Here is a 26425-nt window from a genome sequence, read left to right as displayed (position 1 = left end):
TTCTAAATTTTATTTTTTTACTGTGTGGATTGTTTTACTTGTGGTTTGTGATGATTTTGATTGACGATAATGATTATAGTGTTTGTTTAGTAGGTTTATTGTAGGGATTTTAGATTTTAGGGTTTCTTCAAGATGCGAGGCATCTTGTAAAATTCCTTTTGACGATGCACTATAGGTTCCTTGCTAACCTTTTTATATTAGCTTTCATGAAGGTGAGAATGAACATAGGTTCAAGGTGTTTCAACTATGTCCCTACCTAATCCATTAAATGAATTCCATCTTTTTTTTTTTTGGAGTGTTTGTTTGATGCTACTCCAACCATTCAGTTTTTTTCACTTAATATGTAAAGTTGGTCAGATTTTCCTCAATTTCTTAGTTAAAAGTTTTCTTGAATCCTTTACAGCCATTTCTAATATTCCTCTTGCTCTTTTTGAACGAAGCCTGATTTCCATTTCTAATGTCTAGAAGTATACTCCAAGCTTCCGGGGGAAACTATTCTAGAATGCTTTCAACAGGTTTTTATTTGAAAAAGGGTCCCAACATGTTTGATAAGTTTTTCTTTTATGATTAATTTGTGTGCCTTTTTTTTTTTATGACAATCGAATTACATTTGGGTTACATAATTTTTTCGACTCAGAAAACTTTTATTCATACATGTTTTGTATATATGCATTTTTTTCCCTTGAAGCTTTGAAGCTTTATTAATTGCTGGACAGTTTGTATATATGTATATGAATGCTTTGGGGTTATGGCCGTTTGTACATACAATTGGTTGTTTGTACATTTAAGTTGTTTGTCAAGTTGCGTGGCTGTTTTTGTTTAGATTGTTAAGTTAGGTATTCAAGTTGTTTGATTCCTTAAAATTATATATTTTTTTTAAGGATGGACACATCCTTTAATGAAGATCTTTTCTTCACCACTCTCTTATAAAGTGGTGGACAAGGTATTAATAGTATTCCCAATGGTTAGCAAACAAGATAATGTTGTGCTCCAAGCATCACAACTCAAATGTCAAAAAATGCCACCCACTAAAAAATTTCAACAAGGTGTCTTTAACCATCGATGCTTGCCTTAACATTAGCATTGATGCTATACGGGGGATTAACAAAAAATTCACACAAATGTGAGAGAGAATTTTTGAATATTATAATGAGTATAAAAACCATAGCAGTCCGAATGTTTTGTTGTGTCATTGACTAATCAATGACACTCGATCCAAAAATGCACAAATAAATTTTGTGCCGCTATAGCCGATCGATTTCAATAATTATAGATATGCTTGTTGGATAGAAGAAATGTTGGCAAAAGAAGATTGTTGGTTAAAACATTGTAAATATGATTAGCGGATAGAAGAAAAGATTGGTAAAAGAAAATAGCTAGATAGAAAATTTAGATATTCGGTTTGTAAGTTAAGACATTTATATGGAATGAGTGTACTCCAAGGATTTTAGATATTATCTTCAATGACCATTTAAAATATGATTGTTGAAACAAAAATTTAATTAGAATATGATTATAATGAACATATGATTGGTAGAACTGCAAAATATGACATAAATAAATTAGATAAAAAAATAATACTATTTTATTATTATATAAAGTTTAGATAGATAATCCATTGTGGGATTAAGTTTTGAGTGAAATAGACAAAAGTAAAAAATGTGATATCAGGCAAAATTTGACTAATGGGATAGCCAATCCAATGCTAATGTTCTAAGTAGTGCACTGCATCCACTAGTTGTTGCTCACTAGAACAATCCACTGCTGGATTTGCTATTGTAGCCACTAGCGACACTGACCCTCTTTTATGTGTAGAACTTGGTTGTGTTTGTGTTGGCTCTATTGCGATTTTCAACAAGGCTTGTACAATCTGTATCTTTATTTTTTATCTGAATAAAATCTTGTGTAATTTCGTGGGATATAGACATGTTGCCAAATCACATAAACCTTGTATTGTGTATAATTTTTTCCGCTTTTTGTTTCCATAATCATGCCTAACACTATATAGTTCCATTTTCATGATTTTCTATTATAACTTTGTATTTCCTGTCTTCTTATGTACGAGTACCATTCCACCTACAGGTCTTTATATCCTAACTGGTTTATTTAATAAAGGTTGCTTAGCCCATCCATTGGAATATCCAGCGATTATACTTTTTCTGGCACCCGACGAAAGAGGATCTAATCTCATATAAAAAGAAAATGAAAAATGCTACTTTCCCACTCAGTTGCCTCTTCATTTTGACACCATGTATTTTATTTTTTTTTAAATTTTTTTCTTTACTTAATAGTTAAGAAAGTGACTACTAGTGTATTAATATTTTTTTTACATTTTTTTAAAATATTTTAAAATAAAAAATATGAATACAAAAATTGAAAAAAAAAAAAAATATGAATTTGGCCAAGCGGTAACTTGCAGCGGGCTACTCTGAGCGGCAGAGTAGCACCGCTCAAAGAAAAAATACCTGTAAACTATAAATGGATTCAGTTGAATTCATTACTACTATGATCATTTAATGCAATAAAAGAAAGGGAATAAAAAGGGAAGGGGAGAAGGGGTAGGAAAAAGGTCCCAATTCAAAATCTAAAACCAGATCTTCAGCCTTTTATACAAAGAAGGCATTGGAATTTGGAACTCAATAATGCAACAAGGCACTACAGCTCCCTAAGTTGAAGGAGATAATTGCTTCAATTTTGCCTGTAAGATTGCCCCGACTTCATCTGCTACGCTTTTCTTTTTAGAAGCAACCTGCATTGTACGATCCTGTCATTAGACGAGAGCAATAATACTACGTAGAGGATAACAGTGCAAAGGAAAATGTTATTTATCGTCTCTTGATTTAGCATCAAATGATTGATAAAGCCCGCTAGTAAATATTTAGAAAATTTACAGACGCCTCCAATTAAAAACATAGTTGTATAAATGACTGGAATAATGGTTGTATTTCTATCATTTTTCTTCATTTTATGACGACTCAATAGTTTACATTCTATTCCACAAATAGAAAAATATATAAAACTCAACATAATTTTTTTTTTGATTGGCACTGGGTGTCTGGGAACAATGTCCTGACTAATTCTGGGGGTGCATAAGCCCTCGGCAATGAGTTTCCCACAAGTGCACATTGGATAATTCAAGAAAAAAATCCTCCCATCCGATGGCCCCTAGAGATTGTTTGCACCTAAAGGAATTGAAACCTTAGACCTAGGGGGAAACATACCCCCAAGCCCAAGGCCTTTACCACTTGAGCCAACTCCTGGGGATTAAAAAAGAACAGTAATGCTACATATAGTCGTGGAATGCGCAAACGCCGCGCAGTCGCTTTGAAAAAGAGTGGGGTCCACTGTTAAAAAATTAATTTCTTTTCATGTGGGTCCCATATTTATTCACTTTTTTCAAAGCGACTGCGCGGCGCTTGCACACTCACGACTGCAAGTATCATTTCTCAAAAAAAGAAATTGAAAAATATGGTCCTCATCTTGTCAAACCATGGTCCCCATCTTATTAAACAAAGGTAGAAAGGTCTCCCAGCTTGTTGATTAACTGCATCCCAAATGAATGTCACTTGCCATATATAGTGAGTAAGAAAAGATGGAGAATTCCTTTCAACAAATGGCGTATCCAAGGTGGCGTTTGGAAAACTACAGAACTGATTCAGATATTTTCTAAATCAGAACCTAAAATAAAATGAGATCATTTTCATTTCACATCAAATATATATAGACTCAAGTTAAGATCTAATTTGGATTAAAAGAACTTGTCTAAGTTCAGTCTAAAACTGATGTGAGTTTGTATTTAGCTTATACCCATGAAAAATGCTAGCCGCATTAGTCAATTTGGAGCTTCTTTAGAATCACTTATAAAGCCTAGTTTCATCTAATAAGTAGTTAATATGGAACTTAACACCCCTAACCAACTTTATAACCTAAGTAAGCTATGTGAGTTATTCATATTCCTAATGTGGGACTCAGAGTGTTACATCTAAAAAGATAAATTTTATTTTATAAAGAAAGATAAATTTTATTAATGATCGAGAAAAAGAAGTATAAGGCCCCATTTGGATTGAGAAGTGATCTCAACTCATCTCATCTCATCTCATCATATCATATCATTACAACCTTTTCAAATTCCCACACAAAATATAATAAACAATTCAACTTTTTCAAATTTCAAAACAATAATAATATTAAAAAATAATATTCTAACAATATTTTATTCAACTCATCTAAAACCATCTTGACTCATCTCATCTCAGCTCTCAATCCAAACGGAGCCTAAGCATTATCAAGTTACATGGGGAGTATACTTCAAATACACCTCATGAGAGAAGGAAAAGAGGTAAAAAAAAAAAAAAAAAAAAAACTCACAAAACTGGAGTTAGGAAGACCGGTGGATTGCCTTCCATTGGTAAAGGGGAATAAAAAATAAAGCCTAGAATCTGTGTTATCTTCAAAACTTTGATTATTTGTTTCCCTTTATATGCACCCACATCAAGCAAATTGAGCTGATTTTCCACAAGGTCTCATTGTGAGGACTCTCAAACCACCTTTCTGAGCATGCAAACACATCCACCATCTCCCTAAGCATCAACCATATTAGCCCAAATAGTCTAAGAACCACTTGCCACAGAGAGCTGGCTGCCTTGCAACAAGAGGATCCATCGATTCCCCATTCCACTTGCACCTACAATACCATTAAACCACCATAACATGTCTCTTCCTCAAATTATCCAAGAGAAGGATCTTCCCAGTAGAGCTGTCTGGATGAAAAAAGCTACTCTCAATGGACCCTTACTCCTCCAGAGGCTATCTCTTTCATTAGCATAATGTCCAAAGCCATTTCCAAAAAGAGCTCTATATAAGTAATCAATCTTCTGACCAACAACACCATTAAACCACCATAGCATGTCTTCCTAATTATCCAAGATAAGGATCTTCCCAGTAGAGCTGTCCGGATGAAAAAAGCTACTCTCAACGGACCCTCACTCCTCCAGAGGCTCTCTTTCATTAGCATAATGTCCAAATCCATTTCCAAAAAGAGCTCTATTAAAAGTAATCAATCTTCTGATGCCCAGTCTGTCTTCTGAACTCAGGGAACACACCCTAAACCGCTTCACTAAATCAAAATTTTGCTCATCTCCCTTACCACCCCCATAAGAAATTCCTTTGTAGTTTCTTAATGCGGTAAGCAATGTCAATAGGGAGTGGGAATAGAGATAAACAGTAAGTCGGTAGATTTGAGAGAGTGCCATTGATCAAGGTTACTCGGCCTCCCTTTGATAGATACAACCTCTTCCAACCAATCGATGCCCCAACCTATCCAATATACCCTCCCAAATCGATTTGGCTTTAAAGTGAGCTCCCAATGGAAGGCCTAAGTATGTTACAGGCAATGAAGACTCTTTCCATCCCAAGATGCTAACCAGGTATACTACATTGTCCACATTGCCAACAGGTAATATCTTAGACTTGGTGAAATTGATTTTCAGTCCTGATGCTACTTCAAAACAAAGGTACATGCAGTGCAAAAAGCGTGGGTGTTCAAGGAGTGCCTCACTCAAGATCAGCGTGTCATCTGTAAACAAGTGTGAGATAAGAGATCTTCCTCACTTGGGGTCCCCACTGAGAAGCCTGATAAAAATCAAAGGATACAACGAATCCTCCTATTGCAATACATGGGAGCTATAAAAAAAGCCCATGGGACTGCCATTCACCAATTCATGTGATCAACCTATTACCAATGACTTTAGCAATGGTTTTGTGTACTCCATCCACAAGACTTACAGGTACAAATTCTTTAATGCCAATTGCCCCTGCCTTCTTCGGAACAATTTCTATAAAAGTTGTACAAAGGCAAATTACCTGAGTGTGAAAATCATGGAAAACCCTCTTCAAATCTTCTTTCACAACCTCCCAACAAGCTTGGAAGAAAGCTATGGAATAATCATCAAGTCATGTGGCCTTATCTCCATTCATTTCTTTCACTACCACATGAACCTCATTTTCTGCAATGGGCCTTTCTAACGAATTTGCATTCCCCTCTCCCAATGCCTCGAAGGTCAAGCCAACTTGGATCTCCAATTTAAGTGTTAAGTATTATGTGATCACTGATCTCTAGATGGTTGGAAAGTATTATGCCATTCACGGACAAGAAGTCAAAGAGTTGCTTCTCCAATACAAATTCGCCACTCAATAGAAAATCTTTGCACAACTATGCATGCTCATTAACTTTTAACAAAGATATTGAGCATAGATATCTGTATTGCAAACCGAAGTATCAAAATTAAATTGTTTAAAAAAAAGTGCACACATGCACATACATGTAAAGCTTCTAGGATTTCTACATTGTGTCGTGAAAATTTCTTATTCTCTTATTAAAAAAACAAGACCTATATCATACTTATAAAAAAGAATACCTTCCATTCAAGCGAGGTGAATGGAAGTTATAAAGTTGGATTATCAAAGAACATCCAAAGAGTCTGGAGAATTTTCCTAGCACATCACATATGAGTGGATTGGAACCAAGATAGAGTTTTGGGGTGATGTATAGTGTGATACCCCCATGATAATGATAAATGTAGGTAGTGTATGAGATCCCACATTGCTTGGGAAGAAGTTCTTGCACTTTATAAGGTTCCAATGAGGCTCCAATTGTATTATTGACTAGTCCTTTTGGAGCATGGCTTGGGCCTTCTATTGGGGCATTAAGATATGGTGTGTCAATCAGCCTCGCTTTCTGCTTTCCCAAACTTGTTTAACATTGTTAATGCACAAGTGGCAAACAACTTAGCATTCAAATGGCTCTCCTCAATGACAAGTGGAGTTTGACCAAATGCCTCATAATTGAGAGTTTAACCACTATACCTCCTTTATGATAGGTGATATTCTCTTCGATTGAGATTGGGTGGTGAAGAAAAGATGCATTGGAGTATGTAAACGATATGGGTGTTTTAAGTAAAAGTCATAAGCACAATGCATGACAACATTACATTTTCATGGAAGACCATCTGGAGGAACAAGGCTCCTTTAAGATAGCATTCAAGAAGATCCCTACTTTGGACAATCCAAACAAGCGACATTTCATGGTGGTAGAATGGCTTTGTATGTGTAAGCAGAATAGAGATTATGCGGACCATCTTTACTACATTGTGACAAGCTGTTCTCAACTTGCTTGGGCTTAGTTGGGTGTTGCCTAGATGGCCGGTAGATCTTTTTTTTTTATCAGTAAATAAGATTTTTATTAAAAAGGCAAAGCCAAGTACACGGGACATATACAAGAGCAACACCTATGCATGAGTGTCTAAAGATACAAGGAAATCATGTACGTTCATGCCATTAAAGTCAATTACAGCGACCAATGGAATAAAGTATTAACAAAAAAAGTTCTAATCTCGTCCATTGTCCATTCACAATTCTCAAAACTCCGACCATTCAGCTCCATCCATATGCACCACTATAAACAGATCGATATCATCTTCCACATAATTGCGATTTGAGAGTTATCCCGGATGCTTTGCCAGTTGGCCAAAAAGTCAATGATTCTTTGTGGCATCACCTAATGGAGCCCCACTCTAGCAAAGATATCATTTCACAAGCTCATGGCTACATCACAATGCAACAATAGATGATCCACTGACTTCCCACTTTTCTTACACATATAATACCAATCCAACACAATGATTCGGCGTTTCCTTAGATTATCCAAGGTGAGAATCTTCCCTAATGATTTTGTCCATACAAAAAAAGAAGCTTTTAAAGGGGCCTTAGTCTTCCATATGTTCTTCCATGAGAATGTACTTGAAGAGTATGTCGTTAGGGACTTATAGTACGATTGTACAGTAAATCTCCCCTTCTTGGACAGTGACCACAAAAGCTTATCAGCTCCTCCATTCACTCTACAATTATACACAAGATTGAAGAAATCTGTAAATGTGTCAATTTCCCAATCTTGGGAAGCTCTTAGGAAAATGATATTCCATTGAGGAGAGCCACTGGATAGATCCATGAGCTCTGCCACTAAAGCCTCTTGTCTTCGTGCAATGTTGTATATTGTTGGATAGGCTTCCTCAAGGATTTGGTCTCCACACCACATAGGTCATCCCAGAATTTAATTACGGTACCATCCCTGACTGCATAGCGTGTGCATCAATGGAAATTTGTCCAGGATCTTCTTATGTATTTCCAAAGCCTCACCCCATGTGATCCGCTCACCTCATTCGAACACCATCCCCATCCCCCTAAAAAAAAAAAAAAAAAAACCCATCATATTTTAGATCTATAATAACCCTCTACAGGCTCTCCTCTTTTCTTGGTATCTTCACAACCATTTTCCCAAAAAAGCCTTATTGAAAACTAACAAGTTCCAAATTCCCACCCCGCCTTCACGTATTGGGGTACAAACCAATGTTTTGAATACCGTTTCAGTGACTGTTTCGGTCGAGACATTGAAACGAGATATTTTGGTACCAATACCGTTTCGGAATAGTCTATATATGAATAAATTATATATATAAATATATACATAAATTATATTCCAAAATAATAGTCTATATAAATATATATATAAATTATAAATAGTCTGGTCTGAATTGGGGATAAAAAAATGAGCTTGCAGTTTGAAGAAATGAAAAAAAACGAAGAAAAAAATAAAGGCTGAAAATATCGGCCAGTACGGGCTGAAATATAGGCTGGACGGGCCGAAATATAGGCCAAAAGAGCTTGTAGTTCTTGCATCCCTTACTACGATGCCAGATAGAAATCCACTTTCCACAAGACATGCGATCATTTTACTAAAAACTTCCATGATGAAAACAAAAAGTAATGGAGATAGGGGATCACCTCACCTCAAGCCCATTGGAGTACCATTCACCAAAATGGAGAAATGTATGGTAGATATACAAAATTTGATCCAATAGCACCATCTCACTCCAAGGCCACACCTCTCGAGCATGTGTAACAAAAAGTTCCAGTTTATTCAATCATATGCATTCTCCATGTCGAGTTTGCATGATAACCCTGATTCACCCAACTTGATTCGACTCTCCAAGCATTCATTCGCAATGAGAACCGAGTCAAGAATTTTTCAACCTCATATGAAGGCATTTTGGGGCTTGAAAATGATCTTCTTCAATATCGTACTCAATCTATTAGCCAATACCTTCGAAAGGATTTTGTACATTCCGCTCACCAAGCTAATAGGATGAACGTCCTTAATCTCCACTGCCCCCGGCTTCTTTGGAATGAGAGCAAAGAAAGTAGCATCAAAGCTTTTTTCAAAATTACCCCGTTCATGAAACTCATGGAAGAAGCTCATGATGTCATCTTTAACTACTTCTCAACATGCCTTAAAGAAAGCCACAATAATCCCATCTAGACCCAAAGCTTTGTCACTTGCCATATTTCTCACCACCTTGCAAATCTCCTCCCCGAATAGCCTCTCTAGCCAACTTGCTTCTTGATGATCAAGGGATTAAAAAACAAGACCATCCAGACATGATCTCCAAGAAAATTGTTTCCATAGTAGTTTTCTATAGAGGAGGTTTGAGAGACAACACAATGAGACCATGTGAAAGATGACCCCAAGTTGCTTGATGCGGTCCATATGGAAGGAAAAATATGATTTGAGTTTCGTAGACACCTTAAAGAAAATTGAAGACCTAAAAGGTATTCCTTTTCAATATACCCTACCACTGGATGGCATCCAACTATGTCTCTCGCTTTACTTTCCAAGATTTTATTTTATTTTTTGATAATTATATGAGATTTTATTACCAAGAATAGGCATAGCCCAAGTACACAGGAAGTATACACGGAAAAATACCTATATACACTCAAGAAACTAAAAAAAGACAAACAAATCGAGAAAATCATCTCCATTCAATAAAAGAGCCTTAGCCCACAAACTCAAAAGTATTAAAGAAAAGCTCCCTAAGTCCATCGAGCGTTCTCTGTCTTCAAAACACCGCCCATTCCTCTCCAACCATAAGCACCACATCAAACATAAGGGGATCATCTAAGATTTTATTGCTCTTTACTATGCCCCTCATGTACATCGATTATGCTTAGTGTACTTCGACTCTGCCTTCTCTCACTTTTCATGATAAAAAAGTAAAATTCTCTTATAAAAAATAATGCCTGAATGGTTTGTACTCTACAATATGCTATAGCAAAATTCTAAGGATTTGAGATATAAAGATGCAGACTTTTTTCTAGTTTCAATCCCACAAGTCAAGTTTTGTTAATCCCAAAACATTAGAAAGAAAGAGAAATATATTTTAAAATTAACTTTTCTGCAAATGGTATGTGAAAAGGCCAAATTGAAAACTATATTTTAAGAAAATCAATTTTCCCTGACTTTGATTGAAAATGTATTGAATTATTTATCTATTTTTGCAGATTATACTAACTCGTGCTGCGCAACCCTTCCTCATGATAGGCATACCCTTTATATATATACCCCCAATTTACTAAGGTTGCGCCCCTAAAACATTTCAATAAAATGTTGTGCCTTATAAAAAAATCAGTTCTTTAAACTGAGAAAATTTTGTGAGTTTTCAAATACAGTTGGCCCAGTTCTATGCAATGCAAAACAACCCTGGAGGATTTCTTCAAAGGCTCCCACAGATATGTTCACCAATTTCCTTTTAACTCGTACTCATAATGGTGTCCCTCCCCCAATGCACAAGGGTCTACTCTTAAACAACTAAATGTTTAAGAATCAAACTAGCCAAAAAGAAATTGGAAGTTAAAGCTCAAGACCTTAGTACATAAAGGTGAAGGTACGTACTCCCGCTAAAATCTAAAGCAAACCTTATTGACTCCACAATTTTGTGAGAGTAGGTGCCTTCCCCTTTATATACTAAGGGTTGAAGCTCCACAAAAAAGCTAATTTCACCAGCGAGAAAAACTTTGAAAGACACCACAGAAAAAAATTAAAGTAAAAAGAAAATGCCACATTTTAGAGGGCTAGAGGCAGAACTCTCTTGGAAGCTATCTTGCAGTCTTGCCAGTGCAGCTTTATTTTGTCATTTTTCTATCATTAACCTCAGTCTCAAGAATAATAAACAAAATCCAAGGGGACATTGGTGCGAAGGTAGGTGTTAAATCGTCGATCATGGCTTACACTCAACACAAAAGAGCTCAAAGATACTTTTAAAAAAAACAGAATTCAAAGTTCTAACATATATTCCATACCATTGTGTTGCAACAGATATGCAACCAATATGCCATCAGCCAGGGTTTGAATTGAGAACAACATTATTATATAGGTACAGTAAACATACCTCAACAAGTTGATCAAAGTTGGATCTCAGCAAGTTGATTTTACGCTCACAATAATCTTTCCCTTCAGCCATTGTTTTCTGATCAAATACAATGAAAAATGAATACAAAATTGTGGATTAGTGATAAAATAAATGCAAAATAGTTTCCCTTCAGCCATTTGTTAAAATGAATATGTGTACCCTGTAGGTGAGTGCGGCAGATGCACTTGCGCATTAAAAAAAGTGTCTAGAACACTGCATTTGCAGTTTGCTAATTCTTTATCTTTCTAACACCACAATCAACAGATTCAACACATAACAATCACTTTTAGTAGAAAATAACAGAGAGAAAAGGTCATGAAACAGAGAAATGACAGTGAAAAAATTGTGACATGCCCAAGCTATATCTCATCTTGGCACAAGATTGGTAAAAGAATGACAAAAACCGGACTTTGAAAAAAATAGTCACACATATCTCCTAATTCTTAACTCTGTTTATCCCCAGAGAAAGAACAAGAGGCAAGTTACCACTTAATTAGGTGTAACAGCCATCAAACATGACAGCGAATACCCAAAAAAGGTTTCCATATATTTTGGAAGCAAAACTTTACTAGGAAAAAAAATGAAAGAAAATAAAAGTAGTACACGATTTAAGTACACGTGAATTCTAACAAAGGATGAACAAAGTTTACATCTTGAATTAGATCCGACTAATAAAAAAAGAGGACAATTGAAACGGTGATATCCCATATGATAAGCATGAAGGTAGGTGGTGTATGAGATCCCACATTACTTAGGAATGAGAAGTTCTTGCTCTTTATAAAGTTCCAATGGGGCTCCAATTGTATCATTAACTAGTCCTTTTGGAGTATATGCCATGTGGTTTGAGCTTTCCATTGGGGCACTACAAATCGTATTAAAGCCTATCCCAACTAGAAATGTGGGATTTAAGCCATACCACATACGACGGACTGGCCCGACGAGGATGTCGAGAATTTAAGAAAGTAGATTGTGATACCCTATATGATAAGGATAATGGTAAGTGGTGTATGAGATTTCACATTCCTTGGGAATGAGAAGTTCTTGCTCTTTATAAGGTTTCAATAGAGCTCCAATTGTATCATTGACTAGTCCTTTTGGAGTATAGGCCATGTAGCTGCGTGGAAGATGATCCCTTTGTGCTTGATATGGTGCTTATGGTGGGAGAGGAATGGGAGGTGCTTTGAAGATAAAGAACACTCGATAGAAGAACTTAGGGAGTTTTTCTTTAGCACTTTATGTTTTTGGGCTAAGGCTCTTGTAGGGAATGCAAATTCTCATGATTGGATTTAGTCGTTTCTTGCTCTAGTTTGTATTTAGGTGTAAGCTCTTGTATACTTCCCATGTACTTGGGCTATACTTATTTACTTGAAATAAAATTCTCTTATTAATTATCAAAAAAGTATAGGCCATATGGTTTGGGCCTTCTATTGGGACATTACAGTGCCCAAAGCCTAATCCAATCAAAAGTGATATTAGAAACATAAGCTTAAGCTTAATGCAGGCCGGCTCAAAACGATCAGAAGTTAAAAGATCAGACAAAGCAATTCAGTAATCACATTAAACTAGTGCTCCGCTATGAAGACCTACCTTATAACACTCAAGCAACTCAAGTAATGACCTAGGCATCATCTAACACAGTGGTCTTTTGGTTTGTGTCGGGATGCCTCTGTGTCGGATCTGTTGGTCTTTTCTAATGGTTCTTACCAGTGGTATGTTTGTTTTAATAGAGCTGTACATGATTGGGATATTGATGAAGCTTCTCCAATTTTCAGTCTTTTATAGTCTATGAGCCATGGTAGCAATGATGGGGATAGGATGCTGTGGAGGCCCAATGGAAGCAAAATGTTTACAGTTTGATCTTATTACAAGCTTTTGGCATCACAAAGTTATATTCTTTCCCTTGGAAGCGTATTTGGAGATCTCATGTGCCTTCCAAAGTAGCTTTCTTCATATGGACTGCCTCTCTCGAGAATCTTGACTATGGAAAATTTGAAGAAGCACAATCTCATTGTTATGGACTGGTGTTACATGTGTAAGAAGAATGGGAAAGTAGTGGTTCATTTAATTTTGCACTGTGAGGTGGCAAAGGCGTTGTGGGATGAGATTTTTAGTAGAATTGGCATGACTTGGGTGATGCCTTTGAGGGTGGCGGATCTATTAGTTACTGGAATGGTCTTCATGAATGTTCTTAGGTGGCTACGGTTTGGAGGATGAATCATTTGTGTCTTATGTGGTGTATTTGGATGGAAAGGAATGATCGATGTTTTGAAGATAAGGAGCATACAATGGAGAAACTTCGAAATCTTTTTGTAAACACCTTATTGCTTTCAGTTTCTGCCAAAGTGTTCAATGGAACTAGTGTTCTTGATTTTTTGTTTTCGTTTTCAGGTTCCTAGAATGTATTTAGGTGTTTTTTTTGTACACTCCATGCGTACATGGGCTTCGCCTATTTCATTCGTATTAATAAAGTTATTTTTCTTACTTATAAAAAAAAGTGATGTCCTAGGCATTATCTAGCACACCCCCAAGACTGTGAACAACAATGACCTTAGATCTCTCACAAGTTTTTTTTTTTTTTATAAAGTAGTTGCTTGTGTCAACATCCAACCATAAAGAAGATCCACAATACTGTGTCAGCACTGATTAGAAAGTCTGAACTTAAAGGCAAACTAACTCCAAAGTACCATACTCCTAAAAGCAGTTATTCCTCTACATGTTATATTTTTGGCCAAAAAAAAAAAACCTCTATATTATCAATTTGTGCTGTGCTTCAAAATGAGATAATACATATTTTCCTTTTGACGAGTCATCTTTAACTGTATCTACTGACTCAATGCAGAATATCATATATAACAAGATACACACAATTATAAACTGATCGAACATCGCCTTTTCTTTTCTTAAAATTCCTTCAGAAAAAAAACCCAAGAGATAAAAGCTTCATTTTAAGGCTTGGCCTGGGGACCGGGCCACTGGTTATGAACAATTCCAAGTGACACCAATCTGGCTTTTGTCAGTCATCCCAACAATTCAGAGTACCTCCTATTAGCTTTGATTGCTATAAATCCATCTGCAAGAATATTGGATTTCCGTCGTGCGCTCTGTATGCACAAGTATCTCCAAGAGTAAGTAGGTCAAACAAGTACTTCAGAAAAGGGAAAAACTTTTAGACATGTGAACTTTATTTTGCTTTGATTTCCATCTATTATCTGACATCCTGTTGAACATGATAATGCTGCCGTCTCCTATCTATTGAGGATGGCTCATTTGTGAGAGCGAACAAGGAGTGCTCATTTGTGAGCAAACAAGGAGAAAAGTAAACATGGAGGCTTGTTTCTAAGCCGAAGGAAAGTTGGGGGAAAAAATGAAAGCAAACACTTTAAGTCACTAATATGCAAAATAAAACATACATGACTTTAAGAGTGTAAGTGGGAGGGAGGATAAAAATAAAAACCTGAACCAGCATTGAAAAAATAAAAATTGGAAATAAAAGTGGAAAACCCAGAGACTACTCACATTTCTTATCTATTCCTCTGCTTTCTTCATAACCAATCAGACTAAATAAATTTGAGGTGCAAAAATTTGCAAGAACAGTAAAAATAAGAAACAATACTAATGTCATTATAGAAGAATCTTACTATACAATTTCAGAAGCTAAGAACTGACCTCAATGAAGTAACCAGTGCCAACATCTACCAAGACTTTATCCGCATCATCAAGTCTGCCAGGTACATACAGAGAAGCAGTAAGAGGAACCAGCATTTTCTTTCCTATCAGCAGAGAAAAATACATAGATGTTAAGGCAGGTAAAGAAATAGATGCAAATGGAAAAAACTCACTTGCACGTGCACACAAAAGCATATACAAATACATACATACATACATACATACATACCTATGCATGTGTGTAGAGAGAGGGGGGGGGGGGGGGGGGGGCAAGGAAGTGAGTCATGTTCTGGCATGATGTGTGCTGTGGGGATTAGTCTCTTAAAGCAGCTTATTTAGAGCTGTTCAACATTGCTTGCCTCAGGAAGCCCCACCAACAGTTTTCTAGTGATACTCCCAAATGGGATGTTAATTTTGTTAGAGCAGCACAAGATTAGAAGGTGGAGGTGTTTACATCAGTTTGTAATCTATTGTATCTTGTTCAGTTGAGAAAGGCTAGTGATGATAGGCTCTGTTGGCCCTCCCTGGAAGTAAAGGGTATTATAGTCAAGTCATTTTCTAATATCTTATCTCATCATGATACAAATCCAATCCCTTGGCCGAAATGACATCTTTCTGTGCTTGGAAAATTTTCTTAAGAAAGCATGGTGTTGAAGTGGGGAAACGATTTCCTTGTATCTTTAGACACTTGTGCATAGGTGTTGATCTTGTATATGTCCCGTGTACTTGGCCATGCTTATATTAATAAAATTTTTATTTACTGATAAAAAAATAACTAGGGAAACGGTTGAACATTTGATTTTGCATTGTGAGGTGGTTCACCGGTTTATACACACTTTGCAATAATATTTTTGATATGTTTGGCTTAGATACAGTCATGCCTCACAGCATGATGGGATTGTTGGCTTGTTGGAACAAAAGGTTTAGCTGTCCCAGAGTGAAGCATTATGGGAGATGGTACTGGGTTCTTTTTGTGGAGCATCTAGAAAGAAAGAAAAGAATGTAGCAGATCTTACTTTAAAAAAAAAAATAAAAATCTTTACTGTTGGATAGCAGCCTATTTTGGCAGTTATATCTTAATTTTAAGTAACTTAACCAAAAAAGAAATTGCATGCACAGAGAGCTATGGGAGAAATGAAAAGAAATTGAAATTCTGGAACCCATTGTTTATGATTTACCCATTTCCATTTGGATGATGATTCCTATTTTTCCTTTTGCAATCGTTTTGTTTTTTTTTTTTTTGGATCCCCCCGCCGGGGGGGGGGGTGTTGCAGGTTGAAAGTGTCAGTTTATTGACTTTTTTTATGAGTAGTTTGTAAAACTCTTTTTTGGTAAGTATGAGTAGTTCATAGAATTAAAGATGAAACAATAGACATCACTTGCAAGAACTGAGTCATCTTCAATCTTGAGGATGGCTCATTTGTCAGCAAACAAGGAGAAGTGGAGGTATTCAATTGGAACTGATTCAAAAGCCATTTATGAATATTTATAGAGTCAGGTTATGGTAACACCAAACTTGAAAGGTTTAGAAAGTCTTCCCATTAAAGGCTAACCATTTTGCTCACGCAAATAAATCTCTAACTAACTCTTACCTATAAAAAATTCTCCATAGGAGTTGACGAAATTCTCTCATAACTACAGCATGACAGTCCCAACAAAGCATGCATTAACATAATCCATACGCTTATTTCTTCACTTGGGTGGGAATAACTTGGGTGATACCGAGAAGGGCGATTGATCTCTTAGCTTCTTGGAGAGGTCTTCAGGGTAACTCTCATATTGCAACAATATGGAAGATGGTCCCAAAATGCTTATGGTGGTGCATTTTTTTTTTTTATAATTAATAAGAGAATTTTATTCCAAGTAAATAGACATAACCCAAATACACAGGAAATATACAAGAGAGTACAACTAAACTTAGAGAAAAACACGACGAAAACCAAACATGAAAATGATTTACAAGAGTCTTAGCCCAAAAACACAAAATGCTAAAGAAAAACTCCTTAAGATCTCCCATCGAACGTTCTCTATCTTCAAAGCACCCCCCATTCCTCTCCAACCATAAGCACCGTATCAAGTACAAAGGGATCATCTTCCACACAGCTACAGTACTTTGTCTCCCCACGAAACCTCGTCAACATGCGAAAAGGTCCACCGTGTGCTTAGGCATCACCCAAGCAATACTCGTCCTATGAAAGATCTCATTCCTCAAAGTCTTAGCCACCTCACAATGAAGAAAAAGATGGTCAACAGATTCACCATCTGTCTTACACAAAACACCAATCTACCACAAATAGACCTCTCTTCCTTAGATTATCCGTGGTTAAGATTTTTCCAAGAGACACCAACCAGTGGAAAAATGCAACCTTACTAGGCACCTTAGATCTTCAAGGTAACTCTCATGTTGCAGCAACATGGAAAATGGTCCCAATATGCTTATGGTGATGCATTTGGAGGGAAAGGAATGAAGAAAGCTTCAAAGATCAAGAATGATCAATGGAAGAGCTTACAAAATTAATTTTCAATACTTTACTCCATTGGTTGGTTGTAATTGATTTCCATGGAATGAGTTTCCATGAATTTCTTGTATCACTGAACTAGCACGCTAAGGCAACGCTCTTGTATATGTCCCGTATACCAGGGCTTCTGCCTATTCCTTAAGATCAAGAAAACCTTGTTTACCAATAAAAAAAAAAAAAAAAAAAAAACATAATCTATATGCTTATTGCTCAGGTGCAACAAGCCAATCCAAGAACATGATGTGGTTATAATCTGCAATTAGACCGAAAAAATGCTCAAATAGATTTGTAAACTCATGACTAATTGGGTTTTTTTTACCAAAGACAAAAAATGTTGCACTAGCCAACCAATAAGAGCACTCTCATTGGATTAGCTAAAGTTAAAGTACATTTTTTATGAATGTAAGATGAATTTAGCTTTTAGCTATTCCATTCACATAAGTCTCCACATTGGAATAGCCATTTTTTCATTATATGATAATAAAATAATAAAAGATAAATTTGGCTTTGGCTATTCACATTAAATCTCTACATTGGATTATCCATTTATTCATGAGTAATTAATAATTTTAAAAATATTTTAATTTTTTAATTATGAAAATATTTTATTTTATCATATTTTACTATTCATAATATTATATATTAATTAGTAATCATATTCTAATTAAATTATGGGTTAAAAAAATTATATTTTTTCAATTGTCATTTAATGCTATAACCACAAACGTCTAATTAAACTTATCTAAAATTCCATATAAATGTCTTAATTTACAAACCAATCCAATATTTCCCATCCAACTATATTTTTTTTTAAAAAAAATTTTTATTTTTAATTTTCAGGTTTGTAGAAAAGAAATAATGGTTTTTATTTTTGTTTTTTTTTTCTTTTCAGGTTTGTAGAGCTTCTTTTGGCTTTTTTTTTTTTTTCTTTTCAGGTTTGTACAGCTTCTTCATTTCGAGCAAAGTACAGAAGATCTCTCTATCTGTACAACTTCAAATATTAAATACAGCTTCATTCACAAAATACACAAAATATAGCTTTGTATTTCCACAAAATACATTCAGGTCTTACACCCACAAAATACATTCAGGTCTTAACTACATTCCCACAAAATACATTCAGGTCTTATCCACATTCCCACAAAATACATTCAGGTCTTATCCACAAAACACAAAATACATTCAGGTCTTAACTACATTCCCACAAAATACATTCAGGTCTTATCCACAAAATACATTGGTAGGACTTTGTATTTCCACAAAATACATCTATGTCAATCATCCACAAAAGGAGCATAAAAGAGTCATCTACTATGTGGCTGCCCAGTAACATATTTTCAGCATATGTGACTAGGCAGCCACTAAAATCAGCACAAATGGTGCAACCATCCTTCATTGTATTATAAGGATAACGAAAAACATGAGGATTTTATGGTTTGCATGCACTGACAATTGGTAGTCAACAAGGAAATATTCTATTTTCATAATCTATCAAACTAGTAGCTGCATGTGTAATCTATCAAACAGATTCTTCCATCCATTTACACTAAAATCAGCACAATGGATGGAAGAATCTATTTTGTTTTTGTTTTTTCTAACTTAGAGGTAGCATGCTATGCAATGCAATAGCAACCAAACAAGCAAGTTTACCGTAAAGAAATACCACAAACTTCAAATTTCAAAGTAGAGACACTACCGTAGTTGTAGTTTATTCAAATGTAAACTTGAAATTTAAATTCTTGCTATTCTATTACAACAAGTCTTGTATAAATTCTGTGCAATCCTCATGGAAACAGAGTAGAGAAATATACACAAACAAATTTGTAAAAATTTTTGCTTTTTCTTTGTATACACAAATAGAAACAGAGTAGCGAATTTTTACACAAACATATTTCTATAAATTTTTGATTTTTCTCGCAATACACAAACAGATGTGTAATCCTCACGAAAACAGATTTACATGCAACCCCTCAATCATAAACAGAGACAGAATTCAAGATACACAAACAGCTAAACCCATCCACAATAAAAGATTAGGGTTTGGAGAATAGGAATGCGAGGGACGCCAAGGTGCGGAATAAAATTAGGGATCATCAAGAGAATCGAATCTTATAAATGAAAAGAGATTACCTTAGCTTCAGAGAAGCAGATTGGCGAGAGAAAGAGGGGCTTTGGTCGTTTTCGTCGAGAGTAGGAGTGCGGTGGCGCGGTGGTGCTGTGCCGTTGTTGCCGACGAGACGTGGGGTGGTGGTGCGGTGGTGGGTCTCTATGGTCGAAGATGAAATACTCGGGGTCTTGGTGCAAAGGGCGTCTGGGTTTTGCGAGGGAACGAAGAAAACCGTGGGAAGGGGAAAACTCGGGACTACCGTAGTTGATGGAGACTTCAGGAGAGAGAAACAAATAATATAAAATGGATTTGATGAATGAATAGTGTGTTTCAAATTTAGAAATTATTTTAGATATTACTGTAGATATTTGGAATATAGCTATTCCAATGTGATACATTTTATGGCTCAATAGCTAAATTCTCATTGAATTTAGCTTTTAGCTAATCCAAGGAGAGTGCTTAAATAGGAAAATGCTTGCATATCCTAGCTATGACTTGCATTCTACTCATTCCGGCTAACTATTCAGCCTTCACTGAGATTATAAAAATCTGCACGACTAGAAGGTAAATTCTGAATAGTTTGGATGGTTAATATTTTATTCTAAGATGTTCAATGAAGGGCTGAGACCTTAATGTTGCCAGGGGTAGGCGGGTAGTATAAATAGCATCTAAAGAATCATTTGATACAACCTCATGTCAACCATTTTGGATCTGGAACAGCTAGTCTGTCATTAAAGCCAAGAAATTTGCAATTCCTACTTCTGAACTAAACTCAATTAGATCAAAGCTCTAGTTGCTGCTGTAAACAAGCCTGCAATGGGACATAGGATAACGAAATTCGGGATAAAACATGGAGTGGAAGGTTCGTAAGAAGGGTTCTTTTATAATCCTTTCTTGTAAGTCGCGCAAAACTAGTGAGCTCTTGCTTTTTCTCTTCCTCATTTTTTTTATTTATTATTATTTTTTTTTTATGACAGGGAACCACCCCACGGTAGCTCTTAGGACTTACAACCTAAACCCCCGGGGAGACTAGCACAGCAACCCACCACCATGGCCTCCCACTTAAATTGCAGTTTGATCCTAGGGGGAATTGAACCTGTGACATGGGGCTCATGCACATAAGTTCGCCCTTACCACTTGGGCTACCAATGGGTGGGTCTCTTCTTCAATAATTACAAGTGTTCTTATTGAAGAATACTAAAATGACGGTAACACTATAGTAAAGAGGAGGCATACAAGAAGGCCGCAAGAATCAGAAAGGGAAAAAATAAAAATATAACAACAAAGAGGCAAACCCAAACAAAATAAGGGTAAAGTAGGAAGTACTGGTTACAGAATTGGGAATCTTTTATTTTGATAGAGTGCCTACTTCCTTCTCCAGATACTCCACATCAAGGGCAAAGGGAAGGATTTCCAATCTACTCTGATTGTTCACTAAGGTGCAAAAATCCTAACAAATCTACAACCGTCGTTACGCATGACTAAGCTTTACCAGGAATTTCAGAGATTAATCATTACAACAACAATAACACGAGTAGTTCTTACTTAGAACCCGAAGTACTCTTGTTCTTTTTTTAACAAAATTAATATAAAATAAAAAATAGGTATTTTATTTGGCGCAATTCAAGAACACTTACACTGGAGAAAAAGAAAGTGAAGCAATCGAGAGAGAGAGAGAGTGCAGGGACCTTGGGGGCGGAGAGAGAGGTCGTGAAGGGCGGAGGAAGCAAGCTCGAGGCGAGTGGTGGCGGTGCGGACGTTGTTGAGGCTATCCTGGAGGAGATTAAGTTCGAGATCGGCCTGCTCCTTTACTGCTTTCAGCTGCTCCAAACTCATCTTCTCCATCTCCGATACCCTCACTGCACTTCTCGACGATGCCATTGGCAACACACACACAGACTCTCTCTCTTCCTCCCTTCTCTTTCTCCTAAAACGAAAACTGCTCTTTTGATCTGGCAAGGAACAGATACGAAACGACTACTTTTAAATTGCAATTGACTTTTTAAAACCCATACTACTATTAATTTGGTAAAAGGCGATGAAGCAAAGGCCCCTATAGCTCAGTGGTAGAGCGTCAGTCTTGTAAACTGAAGGTCTGTAGTTCGATCCTGCATGGGGGCAGTTTTAAGCAATACAAACCGCCTCCTGTTGTTTTTTTTTTTTCATTATTTTGTTTTTGAGTTGGGGGTGGGGGATTTTGAACTCTAAAGTCTTAGACTTTCATTTTGGAAGCTAAAGGTTATGTCAATTAGCGTTTGGGTAATGAGAATATCTAAGAATTGTTGAGAATATTTGTGAATAATTATGAGTAGAGATTGGAGTGGGTTTGTGGGTCCCAATTGAAATTATTTTGAGTTGTTTGGATGTATGAAGTATGTTGAGTTGTTAACTTTTGGATAGTTAGTTGAAAAAAGTATGAGTATCATCAATGATTGATTTTTTTTAATGATGATGAAATGATGATTTTATTTATATATAATAGTGATAAATATTTTAGTGATTTTATTTATTTTTTATATATAATAGTGATAAATATTATAGTGATTTTATTATTATTTTTTTCTTTTCTCACTTTCTCTCTCTCTCCTTTTGCCCGATTCTCCCCCACGCCCGATCCTTCTTCAGCCCAGCCTATCGCCGTTGTGCACCGCCCAACCAAGCCAACCACTACCGATCTCCTCCATGCGCAGCTCTCTCTCTCCCATGCGGTAACCCAACCGAAATGGGTTTCACCAATTTCTCCACTTGTGCCACCGTACGCGGCCACCCAGCCTCACCGCCACCACCGGCGACTCCCCCTAATGCTGGTGACCAAACCAGCCACCATCGATCTCCCCCATGCACAGCTCTCACTCCCCTGTGGTAACCCAACTGAAATGGGTTTCACCCATTTCTATGCACTTGCGCTGCCGTAAGCGGCCACCCAGGCCACCGCACCTCTATCACCTCTCATAGACCCAGCCATCACGAACCTCCATCTCCCTCTCCGTCAAACACTGGCATTCGCACGCGAGCAGTGAACTCTCGGCTTATAGTGAAACACAATGGCAAGAGACTTTGTTCAAACTACTTCAAACGTGTTTGGCATGTGGAGTCTCTTCATCTGTATGAAAATATTTGGAAAGTGTTGAGAAGTGTTCGTTACCCAAACACAGCCTGAGATTACTGGCAACTCCCTCTTCTGTTTTATTCTTGTGAAAATAACTATTATTTTCAAATGGTTATTTGAAATGGTGTTTGAAAAATAATTATACTTAGGGAAAATTTATAAAAAAAAAAATTAGGGGGAGGGGGGTTTCGAACTCTAAACCTCAATTTTAGAAACTGAGGGTTATGTCAATCAGACCTAAATGTTACTGGTAACTCCCTCTTCTGTTTTATTCTTGTGAAAATAACCATTTTTTTCAAATGGTTATTTTGAAAAATAATTATACTCTAGGAAAATTTATAATAAAAAAAAAAAATTTATTTTTCCACATGTCGTAAGTAGATATTACACTACTTTTTTATTTACTTTCTATTAACTGATATGCTTTGAAATGGTTGCAAAAGCTGCTTTGAAACAGTGTTTGAAAAATGTCGTAAGTACATGTAATAATACTCTTTAATTTACTATCTTCTAACTTATATGCTTTGCTTTCACAAGTCTAATGTTTGATTGTGAGACTTCACTCCCAAGTTTAAGTATTTTTGTTTTTTTTTGGTTTCCTAATCAAGCATATTATAGATCAAATTACAAGAGTTTAAGGTGGGTCTTTCCCACTGTCAATATACAGAAAACATCTAGAGAATTTATCTAAGGGTAGGCATCCAAAAGCGAGATTGGTTATTGCCCATTGCGCCACTAAGTACGCACATCGATTTTGAGATCAATAAATTTTGGCTAGTTTCTATCATTGATGGTGACAGAGGATTTGTTGAATGTCTGCAATAATGGGGGAGACTTGCTAGAACATAGAAGAGTCAGGACTTTCTACAGCTGTGATGACATTTTGGGCATCGCCTTCAATAATTGCTAAATTCTAAGGAATTTTCATTTTGGAAGCTAGCAAAGCCGCTGAAACTTCAGCTATCAGTGGATTTGAAGTTTGTATTTTTTTTCTGTTCTGATTTCGAGAATATCTCCTTCATGGTTCTTTCGTACCACTGATGTCATCGAGAAATTATTTCTGACTGTTGCGTCAAATGAGAAGCTATGAAAATTTATAGGAGGAGCCGTCCAATTTTCTTCTTGCCTTTGCTTCTTTTCCCATGCTTCTTTGTATTCTTGATAAATTTGACTCAGTTGACTATTTCCTTCTTCCAGAGATATGGTGGTGTGATTATGGATAATATCATTTCGTTGTCTCCAGATGAAGTCCATGATAATTATTGCAAATAGTTGGAAGCGATGTTTTTCCATGTCTCGCAGTCCCAATGTTTGTTTTGGATATATGATCATTCTTATCTACTCTGATATGGAGCTGATGGGTAGGTTTGCTAGATTTAATGGCCAGCTGCTTTGTTGCCAAAGAATCTCGGTTATTGGGCACTCTACGAAAAGATGTATCAGAGTTTCTTCCACTAGGTTGCACAATGGGCATTTTGTTAATTCAAATTGAGGGACAATTGTGCTGATTCTTGTTTTGTAGGGAGGATATTCCAGAGTAGCTTACAAAGTAGTAGCTTGTGTCGATCGTGAATTCTTAGTCTCCAGAAAGGCTTGAAAAGCTCCATTATTATGTCTTGCAGTTCAGGGCCCTGGTGGTTGAGTGTTTCGTGATAAGTAGTTTTGACCGAAAATTTTTCACTGTGATTTGGTGTCCAGACGATTTTGTCTTGTCCTTGTGAAATTGTTGGCAACTGGATTTTTTGTAATTTTGTGACACTTTCCTGATCAAAGAGACTTTGCATTTTTGCCGCGTCCCATGATCTTGGGTTGTTTACAATTATTTCTGAAACTGTAGGTAGATTTGGTCCATACTTGGATCGACTTTGTTTTGAAATTTTGCATGGAAGTAATCCATGGTTCTGACTATATGTCGACTGAGAGTCCATTAAGAATTTGGTAGCATTTTCCTTTTCTTGGACTTGCTTATTGATGTGCACCTTTTGATACCTTGGTTTTTGTAAATCAATCGTGATTTCGAGGTTTATATGAGTTTTCATTGAGGGAATATTGAGGGAGAAAATGAGAAGAGAAAGAGAATCAGGTGGTTTGACCATAAAGTCCCTTTGTCCATGGTACTGGAGGGATTACACTGTTGGTTTAGATAGTAAAACCATCTCAACTCATCTCATTTCATCTAATCATTACAACTTTATCAAACTTTCAAACAAAATACAATAAACAAACCAACTTTTTCAATTAAAAAAAAAATAATATTAAAAATAATATTTTAACATATTTTATTTAATTTTCATCTCATCTCAACTCACTATCTAAACCAGGCCTTAGTTACTACGTCTTGATTGTATTGACTTTAGAAGTAAAGTACGGTGAGGGTTATATAGCAAGCAAGTGTCAGTACAAATTGGATTTATAGACCATATGGGACAAGCTTAATAAATATGCTAATATCCACTTAGACTCGTGGTGTAAGAGAATTCAAAATGTGACAATTGAGAGAAAATAGGAGCAAAAACAAATAAGCTGAATTAACAATGTAAGAAAAATCGCGTAGGATAGAAATTTTCAAAAAAAATTAAAAAATACTTAGGAATCAAATTAAACAAAAACAAAAATAAATTAGTCTTAATTAGAGTATGAATATTAAAAGAAGAAAAAGAAAAGAAAGGCGTGACATGGCATGCCACATGACAACAACGTGTAGCCTTTCAGGAATCAATTAATGGTTCAGATTTGAGCAGAAAAAAGTAGCATTACTCAGTTCCTTGGTTTTTTTACATGTGGTATGAGGAAGACCAAAGCTGACTTAAAACTCTTGCTTCTCATCTTTATTTGTTGGCTTACTCCATTTCACTTCTTTTTTTTTTTCCTCCTCCACAATAACAAGTCAAGTCCCCTTTTTTTCATAGATTTTCAACTTTCATCTCATTTCCTCGTACTTAGACACAAATATTTAGAGCCTCAAGGTACATGGAATGATATTGATTAGGGTAGTGATTGCAAGGTCATAGGTGAGGTGTGACAACTAAACAAGGAAAGAGTGACATGTGTCATCTTGAATAATTGTGAATTCTAGAAATTTCACTTCAAATTAGGGAGTGAGGGAGTAAAAGAGAAAATGAGAGGGAGATAATGTGCCTCTTTGAGATGCATGCAATCCCATAAAATCAAGACCTCAAGTAGATTTCCACTCATCTACTTCCAAGATTGCTAATTATTTCAAAGTGGCCTATCAAATGAGATAGAGCATGTAAAAAAAGATGCTTCACAGAGTAAAACGAGAATGATTCTCAAAAGATCTCAATATGACCTAGTGATTGAGTATGATGTCATAAAATCAACACATACAAATACCCTGCACATACATATAATAAGACTAGACTCTCATACTTCATGTCAAAGCATTTCTATTATGGACAAAGGAAATTACCAAGAGAATCATCAAATGCACAACTACAGCAAACATTACACATGATACATCTAATCGATAGATTAAGGTGGATTTCATATAAAAGCAACGAATGAGTCTCAAACCTTTATATGCAAGAAACACTATAGTTACAAATGCAGCTCAGCTTGACTAGAATTCCCAACATATGATTTTTTTTTGGTGGGGGAGGAGGGGGGGAGGGAGTCAGTTTACATGTCATTTCTACTCATTATATTCATCTAATATGCATTAACTTGCTTCTAATACAATATGACACAATGCGAAGGCATT

The 26425-nt window shown here is 36.1% G+C and overlaps 1 protein-coding gene and 1 non-coding gene across 2 annotated transcripts; one reads left to right on the top strand and one right to left on the bottom strand.

Moving 5' to 3' along the window:
• Positions 1–2468: 2468 nt before the first annotated feature.
• LOC121258076 (probable prefoldin subunit 5) lies at positions 2469–21564 on the bottom strand. The gene is made up of 4 exons (XM_041159421.1): positions 21284–21564; positions 14970–15073; positions 11283–11360; positions 2469–2749 (listed from the first exon to the last, which is right to left on the bottom strand). The coding sequence occupies exons 1-4, from the start codon at positions 21474–21476 to the stop codon at positions 2666–2668; spliced, it is 459 nt and encodes a 152-aa protein (XP_041015355.1). The 5' UTR covers positions 21477–21564; the 3' UTR covers positions 2469–2665.
• An 80-nt stretch (positions 21565–21644) lies between these two features.
• TRNAT-UGU lies at positions 21645–21716 on the top strand. The gene has a single exon. It is a non-coding gene; the product is annotated as a tRNA-Thr (tRNA).
• The last annotated feature ends 4709 nt before the right edge of the window (positions 21717–26425 follow it).

Source organism: Juglans microcarpa x Juglans regia, chromosome 3S, assembly GCF_004785595.1.
Source record: "Juglans microcarpa x Juglans regia isolate MS1-56 chromosome 3S, Jm3101_v1.0, whole genome shotgun sequence".
NCBI lineage: Eukaryota > Viridiplantae > Streptophyta > Magnoliopsida > Fagales > Juglandaceae > Juglans > Juglans microcarpa x Juglans regia.
This window is presented reverse-complemented; position numbering and strand designations above follow the sequence as displayed.